We start from the raw sequence: 13,294 nt of genomic DNA on the forward strand, positions 1-13,294 counted from the left end.
ATGAGTTATTTCAGGGGGTATTGACTAGTATCCCTGATGCTTTTCAGAGGACAGATGTCAGAACTTCTCTGAAAATATGGCCCTCTAGGAAACTACATAGTATCCATATATGTATCAAGGCTGTAAGAGTCTGGATTTAGTTTGTTAGCTTGCTTGTTTGTTTTAAAATGAAGGTCTTTGGCATTAAGGCAACCCATACATCTCATTAGTGTGGATCTTGTTTCAGTTTTTTGTAACCTGACAGCCTAGATGTTCAGACTGTGGATCACATTTTTTTTTCCCCCTATGAGTATTCATTTAAATATGAACCTTTAACTACCGGGCAGTAATTAATTCTCGGTATCAGTGGCTGAGTCTCTAAACCCTATAGAAATAGGTACATCTGTAAGGCAGGAGAATATTTGGCTGCATATACAAATAACAACTTTATCTTATTCATGTTAATTTTTCATGGGCCAGAAACTTGTAGTAAGTAAATTGAGGGTATGCAGCATTGCATTTGACAATGACATAGTTTTTCAAAATGGAAATCCTACATTGTTAGCCATTCTCTTTACCTTTTGCTCGACTTAATTCACGATACTGTAAAATATTTTAGTCATTCACATTAGCAAGTCTTAACATGGACTTCAGAAACAAGAGATGAAAATGACACTTTATTTATTTTTGAGAAGGAGAGAGAAAGAGAGTGGGGGAGGAGCACAGAGAGAGGGAGACAGAATTCAAAGCAGGCTCCAGGCTCCAAGCTGTCATCATAGAACCCAACGCGGGGCTCAAACTCACAAACCGCGAGATTATAACCTGAGCCAAAATCAGACACTTAAGTGACTGAGCCATGCTGGCACCCCAACATTTTCTTCAAAGTGATAGGAAACTTCCCTCTTTTGTCTATTTTGTGTTCCCAAATCGCTTGCCCTGCTGTGTCTGTACGTGTCCTGCTGTGCTGATTTCTTGTGGGAACTCTAAGTTTGGAGCCTATAAGATCATGGTGGGTGAGATTCTGGATGCTACTTTTTCTGCCTGACCTCTTCTGTTTATTTTGGTCCCGAACCTGGTGAAAGTAGATTGTCATCTGTGATCTGTGTGTGTCCAAACCCCCTTGCCATCTTTGGCTATGTAGCTTCCACCTCATCCAGCATTTGTTTGTGTTTATGGACCCTCACTCCCAAAAAGCTATATGCAGCATAGTGGAGTGGTTTCTCTTCTGATTTAAGAAGAAAATAAAATTAACAGATGATACCTGTGTGCCTTAGTGCCGTGAATCCGAAGACCGGGATAAAATGATGCGAGTTATGAGCAGATGTTATGTTACTTTAAAAAAAAAATTTTTTTTTTTTGAGAGAGAGAGAGAGAGAGAGTACGTGTGTGCATGCATGGGTGAGCAGGGGAGGGGCAGAGAGAGGGGGAGAGAGAATCTTAAGCGGCTCCATGGCCAGCTTGGGACTAGATCTCACAACTGTGAGATCATGCCTTGAGCCAGAATCAAGGTGACTGAGCCACCTTGATTTTTTTTCTTTGAGTATAGTTGACACCAGATGTTATGTTCTTATTGATGTCTCTAGTGTAACATTTTTGTAAAGGAGCAGAAGAAGTACACATCTTCCTTGCTTTACTGAATTTCTTTCCTTTTTTCTTTTTTTCTGAGAGAGAGAGAGAGAGAGAGAGAGCGAGAGCGAATGCACAGGTGAGCAGGGGAGGGGCAGAGGGAGAGAGAGAGAAAAAAAGAGAGAGAGGGAGTCCCAAGCAGGCACCACGCTCAGCTGGGAGCCCAACTCAGGGATCCATCTCAAGACCATGAGATCACATCCTGAGCCAAAATCAAGTCGGACACTTAACTGACTGAGCCACCCAGGCACCCCGATGAACTCCTCTTATATCATTACCCCCAAGAAATCCCACGGGCAAGAAGGAGTGCTCAGATGCCAGGAGCCCCTGGCCCTCGTGGCTAAGGGTTGGACTTGACAGTGTAGCATGGTATAGAAGAGGCAAAGACTGTGGAACCAAGAAGATGAATTCAAATCCTGGCTTTGCTGCTTTCTGGCTTGGTGTGCTTGGTTCTGTTATGGTAGTTCTCTGAATCTCATAGAAAAATGGGAGTGTGTTATATTCCTCATCGTGTTCTGAGAATTAAATGAGAACATGGACATAACAACTTCCTTGATCCAGGAGAAAGGCTTGGAGGGGTGGAGACATAAGTAGAAAAAACACAGAAGGCCCGGGGTGTAGTCCAATGTGAAGTATACACTCTTTGTGAGCCTTGGTTTCCTCCTCTGTAAAAAAGGACAGTAGTGACTTCCTTACCCGGCCCCCACCTGGTTGTTGAGGGGATTAATGCTGTGGAGATAATAGAAGGGTGTGTTATTAGTAGGTATAGATAACTCCAAAATGGGACTCATCCCTATACACCCTAGCCAAACGAAGGCGGGACCTGGAAATTTCACTAAAGCCAAGGAGTGCTTCCTTTCTTAGCCAAAATATTCTACTTACATTTAAAAAAATGACTATTTTAAGGACATTGTCAATGTCCTTTTTAAAAATGTACTTCGAGGTATTCTTTCTTCATTTATATTTAGGTCTTTTACTTCTATTCTTATTAGAGCCCAGTGGTTACCTTCAGTTAGGACATATCATATTATTTTATTTATTATTACTAATTATTTTATTTTAGAGAGAGTGAGAGAGACAGTGCGAGCAGGAGAGAGGGGCAGAAGGAGAGAGAGAGAGAATCTTAAGCATCCTACACACTCAGTGAGGAACCTGACCCTGGGATCATGAGTGGAGCCAAAATCAAGAGTTGGATGCTAGGGGTGCCTGGGTGGCTCAGTCAGTTAAGCGTCTGATTCTTGGTTTGGGGCTCAGGTCATGATCTCATAGTTTTCGTGAGTTTGAGCCCTGCATCAGGCTCCGTGCTAACAGTATGGAGCCTGCTTGGGATTCTCTTTCTCTGCCCTTCCCCCACTCATGCACGGGCGCGCGTGCTCTCTCTCTCTCAAAATAAATAAATAAACTTTAAAAAAGTAACAAAAAAAAACCAAAAAACAGTTGGACGCTCGAGCGACTGAGCCACCCGGGCCCCCCAGGTTACTTATTCTTAAATGTTTGTTTATTTTTTAGAGAGAGAGACAGAGACAGAGTACAAGCGGAGAAGGGGCAGAAGAAGAGGGAGACACAGAATCTGAAGCAGGCTGCAAGCTGTCAGTGCAGAGCCTGATGCAGGGCTTGAACTCGCAAACTGTGAGATCATGACCTGAGCCAAAGTCAGACACTTAACCGATTGAGCCACCCAGGCGCCACTTTTATTCTTTAGTTCAGCATTTTGACTGTTTATGATACTAGACTTTTATTTAATTTTTTATTGCAATATATTTGACAACAGCATTATGTCAATTTAAGGTGTATAACATGTTGATGTCACAGATAATCACCTTGTAGCCTGAAGTCAGTAGAACTCATATCTTCTTCTAAGATCTTCTAAGATCTATAATTCCCTTGTTATTTGCTTTCAACTTCTGTGAAAATGATCTCCCCTTTTATCTACTACTTCCCATCTATCAGGTTTTGTGATGATGTCGTGATCTAACAGACTTCAGATGTGCTGGGAGAATAGCACATTTCAGATGTTGTGTGATAGTATTTTGTTGTTTCCTCAAAGCATCCTTTCAATTACCTGTGATATACTTTCCCCCATGCCTCCTGTCTTTGCTGTCGTATCTCCCTCCCCCCACCTCTTTGTGTTCACGGTGTGGCCAACACAGCCAGTGGGGATTAGGTGATGTGAGCTGCGCACCGTCTCTTTTCAGGGGCAGGATGATTGGGGAAGAGAGAGAGAGTTCAAAGCTATGCACTGTTCCTCATGTCTTGCAAGCTGTTTTCATGAAAACTGTACTGGAGCCGATTTTCCTTCAGTACTGCTGGTAGTCCTTCCTTCTGTGGTGCTGCTGTATGTTCTAGAATGTTGATAGGTATATTAGAAGTGATGCATGCAAGTGACAATGTGGGGGTGAAAGAATAGATCAATTGGCAGTGGCCACAAGAGGTAAAGGGGCTTTGAAACCAACTTGAGATCAGCCTAACCATCCTAGAAAGTCCTGTATGCAACCAGCAGATTTTTAGGAGGGCAGGAGAGCAGTGAGAACGTGGTTGTTTTTATTCCTGTTATTATTTGAAAACAATTTATTCCAAACTGGATACATAAATTTCTCCACCTCTTATGTTCATTTTCTTGTTTTCTCCTCTATGATTTAGGTTCACGGTGATGCTTCTTTCTGTGGTCAGGGGATTGTTCCCGAAACATTTACGCTGTCTAATCTCCCACATTTCAGAATTGGTGGGAGTGTCCATCTGATTGTCAATAACCAGCTGGGTTACACCACTCCTGCAGAAAGAGGAAGGTCTTCCTTATACTGCAGTGATATCGGTATGTGACGTAGGGAGGCATCTCTAGAGAAACATCTAGTTCACTAGGAACAGTAAGCCTCCCTGGTTACCCCGTTTTAAATTTGGGGTCAGATATGGTTAGTAGTCACCAACAGTGGTATCCATATTCCTTTAAAATCTGAGTGTGACCTTTGAATCCGAAGAGGTGGAACAAGAGGGAAACACAAAGGGTGCCATCTCAAATTGCCCAGATATCCAGTTGAATGCTGTCATGGAAACCAAAGATCAACACAATTAGTACAACACCAGGGTACTCATCTTTAGGAGATTCAGATCCAGGGTGCCTTAGTCAAGGCCTTAGTCAAGAATGATATTGAATTTGGCTAAGGGGTCTTGGTTAGAAATCAGATACAAAGAAGCAAAGTTGACTTGTTCTACCCTGGAAATTAGCAATATTAAGAGAAAGGCAGGGCTTTTTTTTTTAAACCCATCCCCCAATTCACAGAGTTACCTGAATTGTTAGATGGTAGGAACTATTGCGTTTTTGCACCCAGCCCCTGGCCCGGATGCCTTTTGGGGCTATCTATGTGAATGTTTTGTGATTAGTTTGACAAAGATACTGGAAGCACATTCTAGGGCTTTTCTTTGAAGAAAATCTATTTTTTTTAGGATTCGTCCTTTAATGACCCTTTTATCTCAGGAGGAAAGATACAGTAACAATGACAGTAACAAAATAAATAGTAGTTATTACATACCAGGCACTCTTCAGCACTTTATATGCAGTAACTCAGGGAATCTTTACAACATCACCAGGAGGTATAGGAGCTATTATCCCAGTTTTGTAGATGAGAAAACTGAGATTCATAACTTTACTAAGGTCACAGAGTGAGTCACAGAGCTAGGACATGACCTCTTTCCTATCAGCTGGACTCCAAAGTGTGGGTTCTTAACAGCCCAGCCAAATCATCTCTGAGTATGTGGGCTGCCTCCCCATGCAGGCAAGAGGACTTGGAGGTGGGCTAATGTCCATTGGGGTTGGCTAGCCAGCTTCATCTGTCTTCTCTGCCTCAGGGAAGCTTGTGGGCTGTGCCATCATCCATGTCAATGGAGACAGCCCAGAAGAAGTGGTTCGGGCCACACAACTGGCTTTTGAATACCAGCGCCAGTTCCGGAAGGATGTGATTGTTGACTTGTTATGCTACAGGCAGTGGGGCCACAATGAGCTGGATGAGCCCTTCTTCACAAATCCAGTCATGTACAAAATCATCAGGTATACTTATAAATCTTTGTTGAAGATCCCCTTACTCCCATAGGGCTTGCATTTTTTAAAATTATTTTTATTAGACACTCTGAAGTAGGGCGACCAACTCCCTGGGTTGCCTGGGACATGAAACTTTCAGGACTGAAACTGGGGTAGTCCTGAGAAAACTGGGATGATCATCCTACGGATCCCGGGAAAGCTCCCCAGAGTCTTCAAACTCCACACGTTTACTCTATGAATAAATGAAGGCAACTTACCAATCTCACTGAGGTAGGAAGACTGGGGCAGAGCCCTTAGCCCGAAGCTACTTAGTTTGTCACTGACAGGATCAGAAATAGATCCTCTGTGATTCACGTGGTGCCTCAGCAAGAGGCAACATGATGGATTTTAAGGAACCTAGAGAACTCTGCTGTCCAATATGGAAGCCACTACCATACATGGCTACTGAACACTTGAAATGTGGCCATTCCTGCTGGAGATGGGTTGTGAGTGTAATGAACACACCAGATTCCAAAGACCTTGAAAAAAAGAATGTAAACTATCTCAATAAGAATTTTTATGGGGCGCCTGGGTGGCTCAGTCAGTTAAGCGTCCGACGTCGGCTCAGGTCATGATCTCACGGTCCGTGAGTTCGAGCCCTGCGTCGGGCTCTGTGCTGACAGCTCAGAGCCTGGAGCCTGCTTCAGATTCTGTGTCTCCCTCTCTCTCTGACCCTCTCCCATTCATGCTCTGTCTCTCTCTGTCTCAAAAATAAATAAACATTAAAAAAAAATTTTTTTTTTAAATAAAAAAAAGAATTTTTATGTTGATAAAGTATTAAAGTGACTATATTTTGAAGAAACTGAATTAAATATGTCATTAAAATTCATTCCACCTGTTTAATTTTAACCTTTTCTAACATGACCACTAAGAGATTTTTTAATTACATGTTGGCTGGCTCTGCATTTCTCTTGGACAGCATTGAGACAGAAAGTTAATGAGATGGAGGGGAATGTGTTACTTTGGAATTTCCTTTTTTTGATACTAGAAACTACAATAGAACCCCCTCCCCCACTTTATTTCCTCATAGATATAAATTAAAGTAGAGAAAGAAATTTGGTGACACTTCATAGGTCTTTCTGGTCAGAGGTAGCACCCTGCTCTTGGAAGAACAAATCTGGGTTCTCTGTTTAGCTTTGAATTTAGCTGCTGAGTGACCAGATGTGGCTCACGGCCCCATTAAAAAAAAAAAAAAAATCTATCCAGTCCATCTGTCACTTTCGTCATGATTAAATATGATAAAATATGTGAGCAAGATTTATTGTTTAAAGTATTACTTGAGCATAGATTGGCATTATTCTTGTTGTAAAACCGAGATACTGATTATTATAGTTTCCGGATTATTAATGCCACCTGAAACAGATGTTGGTGACTTTGAGTTCAATACTGTTTGAAATAAAGTGGTAAGACAATGTAGGTCAGTCTTGTAAATAACTTTCCAGAATGTACCAAGTCATAGAAAAACTCTAATTATTTCTACCTTGATGTAGATAAAAGCTTATAAAGATGAATCTTATTTTTTTGCTTGCCTGCAAGAAGTTGTTACTCACCATTGTCTTAAAAAAAAAATAATGCATTGGAGTGAAAGGTACATAACATAAAATGGGTCATTTTATTTTATTTTATTTATTTTAATTTTTCTAATGTTCATTTATTTTTTGAAAGACAGAGACAGAGCATGAGCAGGGGAGGGGCAGAGAGAGGGAGACACAGAATCCGAAGCAGATTCCAGGCTCCATGCTGTCAGCACAGAGCCTGACACGGGGCTCAAATTCATCGAGCTGGATCATGACCCTAGCTGAAGTCGAACACTTAACCGACTAAGCCACCCAGGCACCCCTAAAATGGATCATTTTATTTTTATTTTATTTATTTGTTTATTTTACATTTTTTTATTTTTGAGAGACAGAGCACAAGTGAGGGAGGGGCAGAGACTAGGGGAGACACAGAATCTGAAGCAGGTTCCAGGCTCTGAGCTGTCAGCCCAGAGCCTGACGTGGGGCTTGAACTCACGAACCGTGAGATCATGACCTGAGCTGAAGTCGGATGCTTAACCGATCGAGCCACCCAGGTGGCCCATAAAATGGATCATTTTAAAGTGAACAATTCAGAGGCATTTAGTACATTGGCAACGTAGTACAACCACCCCTTCTATCCAGTTCCTGAACATTTCCTGTGTGCCTTTTTATAGTGACGTGGCCCTGTGATACCTTGGACAACTAGTGTATCTGTCACGCTTTGGTTTTTACAAACCCGATTGACTTTTCTCTCCTCTCTCTTGGACAGAGCCCGGAAGAGCATCCCAGACACCTATGCAGAGCACCTTATTGCCAACGGACTCATGACCGAGGAAGAGGTGTCGGATATCAAAACCTCCTACTATGCAAAGTTAAATGACCATTTAACTAACATGGCCCACTATAGCCCCTCGGCCACCAACCTGCAGGCTCACTGGCAGGGCCTGGTCCAGCCGGAGGCTTCCATTACAACCTGGAACACTGGTGTGCCCCTAGACCTCCTGCGATTTATTGGTGGGAAGTCCGTGGAAGTGCCGGAGGGACTCCACATGCACAGTCACCTTCTGAAGATGTACGTTCAGGTAGGGAGCATTATAATTTCCAGTTGTTGTTTGTTTGTCTTGTGCAGCAAAGAAATTGGTGTTGATCTGGTCTTTTCGGTTGAGCTAATGAATTTGACATTTATTGCATGCCACTAGGTTCTAGTGATGTTTTGGTAGTGATGCTCTCTTAAGTCAGATTTGTCTACTTGTGTTCTTTTCTCTCTTCTTTCCTTTGTATACACAAACAGGTTCTGGTACTGATAGTCCATTTGTCTACTTCTCATTTTCCTCGATTTACTTACTCATTCATACATGTTTAATACAGGTACATGCACTACATGCACATTATCAAAAATACAGGACAGAAATACCTGTTTTGATTTCTCTGATTAGTGAGCAGAAAACACTTTCATTTTGGGGGCCAGCTTGAATAAAAATAAGTACACATCAACAAACATACCCCCAAAGGCAACCATTTGCCCTTACACACGTTGATGTTTCTTACATATTGTCTCACGTTAAAGATAGATTGAAACTTTGGTTTGCCTGGGACTCGGGAATTTCCTGGAACGTGGGATTCTGCATGCTCAAAGTGAGGGAGCAAAAGTCAAAGGCCTTCGTCTTTCTTAAACTTGGATAGAGGCACTTTGTCCTCTGAATGATTTTGAGATGCTTACTTCATTTCCAGTTTTTTAATTTATTTTAAATGCTTATTTATTTATTTTGAGAGAGAGAGAGAGAGAGAGAGAGAGAGAGAGAGAGGGAGAGAGAGAGTGTGAGCAAGCCAGCAGGGGAGCGTCAGAGAGAGAGTGAGAGAGAGAGAATCCAAAGCAGGCTTCTTGTTGTCAGTGCAGGGCCCCACTTGGGACTCGATCTCACAACTGTGAGATCATGACCTGAGCTGAAATCAAGAGTCGGATGCTTAACCGACTGAGCCACCCAGGCACCCCTAGGCTTTTATTATAGGTACAGAGATTCTTAAAATAATCTGTGTACTTACCATCCAGGTGAAGAAATTGAATATTACAAGCACAGTTCTCTGCGTGCCCTCCCTGGTGCCGTCTCCTCTCCATTGTGCACAGGCTTAACCACTAACCTGAGTGCCTGCTAGTTTTGCCTGTTTGAAAACCTATAATTGCTATCTTACTCTCATCTTTCTTTCTGCACTTTCTGTTTTAATATAACGTTATAATTTTGATCCATACTGTTGTTGCATTACATTTTGTGAACTCAGTGTGGAAAAGGGTATAGACTGTTAAAAGTGTCTTTTTTTCCCCTCTGCTTCTGTTTTTTGCAGTCCAGACTGGAGAAAGTGATGGATGGAACAAAATTAGACTGGGCTACGGCAGAAGCTCTTGCCTTGGGCTCATTACTTGCTCAGGGTAAGACATTTCTGTTTAGTTGCACAGCTGGTAGGGATTGCTTTATATGACACTTGATGTATGTGACCCCTGCAGTTCTGAGTAAAACTATCTCCAATTGTTTTCAGTAACTAGAGAGGTTCTAAAATGTGTTAGCTTTTCTTCTTTGACAATATTATTTAATCTTCAGGATAAGTCGTGTTGGTGACCTTCATCAAAGAATAGACTATAGAACATTTCTTGCTAGGAAACAAAGGGCCCTGTGCCGGATGAATTGGAAAGATATTTTCCTCCAAACATTGTAGGGCAAGCAATGACTCTACATTCTTGTGTGATCTTGCCTTACACAGACTTTTGAATATAGGGCAGATATATTTTATTTTTTTATAATTTTTTTTTAATGTTTATTATTTTTGAGAGAGAGGGAGACAGTGTGAGCAGGGGAGGGGCAGAGAGAGAAAGGGAGACACAGAATCCGAAGCAGGCTTCAGGCTCCCAGCTTTCAGCACAGAGCCCCACTTGAGGCTCGAATCCATGAACTGTGAGGTCATGACCCAAGCTGAAGTTGGACACTTAACTGACTGAGCCACCCAGGTGCCCCAGAACAGGTATATTTTAATGTGGTTAATCTATTGCTAAGGGAAATTCTCAGGATGAACTGATGTGTAAGAATTCAGCATCACCATGTGTTGTTAATACTTAGGTTATTCACGGGAATCTGGTTTTTTTTTTTTGTTTTTTCCTCCTTGCTTGCTTAAGGTTTTAATGTCCGTCTGAGTGGGCAAGATGTTGGCCGTGGAACTTTTAGTCAGAGGCACGCCATGGTTGTTTGCCAGAACACCGATGACACCTATATCCCTCTGAACCATATGGACCCAAATCAGAAAGGGTTTCTAGAGGTAGGATGTCTTAGTGTCTATTGTAAAAACCAGGTGCTGATAATTATAGTTACAGGATTCTTAAAGCAGCTAGAAACAAATGTCAGCAACTTTGGGTTCAATCTTTAAAAAAAAAATTTAGGGGCACCTGGGTGGCTCGGTTGGTTGGGTGTCCGACTTCAGCTCAGATCATTATCTCGCAGTTCAGGAGTTCGAGCCCGCATCAGGCTCTGTGCTGACAGCTCAGAGCCTGGAACCTGCTTCAGATTCTGTGACTCCCATTCTCTTTCTGCCCCTCCCCTCTCTCTCTCAAAAATAAATAAAAACATTAAAAAATTTTTAAAAATTCCAGTATAGTTAACACAGTGTTTTATTAGTTTCAGGTGTACAATATAGGGATTCAGCACTTTCATACATCACCCAGTGCTCATCTAGTGTATCTTTTTTTATTATTAAATATAATTTATTGTCAAATTGGTGTCCATACAATACCCAGTGATCATCCCAACAGGTGCCCTCCTCGATGCCCATCACCCACTTTCCTCTCTCCCCTACCCCCCATCAACCCTCAGTTCTCAGTTTTTAAGAATCTCTTATGGTTTGCCTCCTTCCCTCTCTGTAACTTTTGTTTCCCCCTTCCCCTCCCCCATGGTCTTGTGTTAAGTTTCTCAGGATCCACATATGAATGAAAACATATGGTATCGGTCTTTCTCTGCCTGACTTATTTCACTTAGCATAATACCCTCCCTGTTCCATCACATTGTTACAAATGGCCAGATTTCATTCTTTCTCATTGCCAAGTAGTATTCCTTTGTATATATAAACCACATCTTCTTTATCCATTCGTCAGTTGATGGACATTTAGGCTCTTTCCATAATTTGGTTTTTGTTGAAAGTGCTGCTAGAAACTTTGGGGTACAAGTGCCCCTATGCATCAGCACTCCTGGATCCCTTGGGTAAATTCCTAGCAGTGCTATTCCAGAGCGGCTGCACCAGTTTGCATTCCCACCAACAGTATGAGAGGGTTCCCGTTTCTCCACGTCCTCGCCAGCGTCTATAGTCTCCTGATTTGTTCATTGTGGCCACTCTGACTGGAGTGAGGTGGTATCTGAGTGTGGTTTTGATTTGTATTTCCCTGATGAGGAGTGACGTTGAGCATCTTTTCATGTGCCTGTTGGCCATCTGGATGTCTTCTTTAGAGAAGTGTCTATTCATGTCTTCTGCCCATTTCTTCACTGGATTATTTGTTTTTCGGGTGTGGAATTTGGTGAGCTCTTTATAGATTTTGAATACTAGCCCTTTGTCCGATATGTCATTTGCAAATATCTTTTCCCATTCCCTTGGTTGCCTTTTAGTTTTGTTGATTGTTTCCTTTGCTGTGCAGAAGCATTTTATCTTAATGAGGTCCCAGTAGTTCATTTTTGCTTTTAATTCCCTTGCCTTTGGAGATGTGTCGAGTAAAAAAATGCTGCAGCTGAGGTCAGAGAGGTTTTTTTCCTGCTTTCTCCTCTAGGGTTTTGATGGTTTCCTGTCTCACATTCAGGTCCTTCATCCATTTTGAGTTTGTTTTTGTGAATGGTGTAAGAAAGTGGTCTAGTTTCATCCTTCTGCATGTTGCTGTCCCGTTCTCCCAGCACCATTTGTTAAAGAGACTGTCTTTTTTCCATTGGATATTCTTTTGCAAATCAATTAATATGATACATGACATTAATAAAAGAAAAAATAAGAACCGTGTGATTCTGTCTATAGATGCAGAAAAAGCATTTGACAAAATACAGCATCCTTTCTTAATAAAAACCCTTGAGAAAGTCAGGATAGAAAGAAAATACTTAAACATCATAAAAGCCGTTTATGAAAAGCCGACAGCTAATATCATCCTCAATGGGGAAAAACTGAGAGCTTTCCCCCTGAGATTAGGAACACGACAGGGATGTCCACTCTCACCGCTGTTGTTTAACATGGTGTTGGAAGTGCTAGCATCAGCGATCAGACAACAAAAGGAATCAAAGGCATCAAAATTGGCAAAGATGAAGTCAAACTTTCGCTGTTTGCAGACGACGTGATACTCTACATGCAAAACCTGACAGACTCCACCAAAAGTCTGTTAGAACTGATACATGAATTCAGCAAAGTCGCAGGATACAAAATCAATGCACAGAAATCAGTTGCATTCTTATACACCAGTAATGAAGCAACAGAAATACAAATAAAGAAACTGATCCCATTCACAATTTCACCAAGAATTATAAAATACCTAGGAATAAACCTAACCAAAGATGTAAAAGATCTGTATGCTGAAAACTATAGAAAACTTATGAAGGAAATTGAAGAAAAGAAATGGGAAAACATTCCATGCTCACGGATTAGAAGAATAAATATTGTTAAAATGTCAATACTACCCAAAGCAATCTACACATTCAATGCAATCCCAATCAAAATCGCACCAGCATTCTTCTTGAAGCTAGAACAAGCAATCCTAAAATTTGTATGGAACCACAAACGACCCCGAATAGCCAAAGAAATATTGAAGAAGGAAACCAAAGCAGGAGGCATCACAATCCCAGACTTTAGCCTCTACTACAAAGCTGTAATCATCAAGACAGCATGGTATTGGCACAAAAACAGACACATAGACCAATGGAATAGAATAGAGACTCCAGAATTGGACCCACAAATGTATGGCCAACTAATCTTAGATCAGTGTACTCTTAATTCCCTTCACCTAAAACCATGCCCCACTGGTAAAACCAATTTTTACCACTTGTAAAAACTGGTTACCACTAGTTTCTTCTTTAATAGTCTGTTTTTGTGTGTGTCT

At 41.6% G+C, this 13,294-nt stretch overlaps 1 protein-coding gene across 2 annotated transcripts in view; it reads left to right on the forward strand.

Moving 5' to 3' along the window:
* Positions 1 to 13,294, forward strand: part of DHTKD1 (dehydrogenase E1 and transketolase domain containing 1) — a 51,644-nt gene that overhangs the window by 24,361 nt on the left and 13,989 nt on the right. For both annotated transcript variants that reach the window (XM_043564734.1, XM_043564735.1), the window contains exons 6-10: positions 4,246 to 4,417; positions 5,449 to 5,647; positions 7,964 to 8,276; positions 9,535 to 9,619; positions 10,358 to 10,497. In XM_043564734.1, the coding sequence (XP_043420669.1) occupies positions 4,246 to 4,417; positions 5,449 to 5,647; positions 7,964 to 8,276; positions 9,535 to 9,619; positions 10,358 to 10,497 (909 nt within the window). The remainder of the gene's footprint in view (positions 1 to 4,245; positions 4,418 to 5,448; positions 5,648 to 7,963; positions 8,277 to 9,534; positions 9,620 to 10,357; positions 10,498 to 13,294) is intronic.

The sequence above is a fragment of the Prionailurus bengalensis genome, chromosome B4, assembly GCF_016509475.1.
Source record: "Prionailurus bengalensis isolate Pbe53 chromosome B4, Fcat_Pben_1.1_paternal_pri, whole genome shotgun sequence".
Classification (NCBI taxonomy): Eukaryota; Metazoa; Chordata; class Mammalia; order Carnivora; family Felidae; genus Prionailurus; species Prionailurus bengalensis.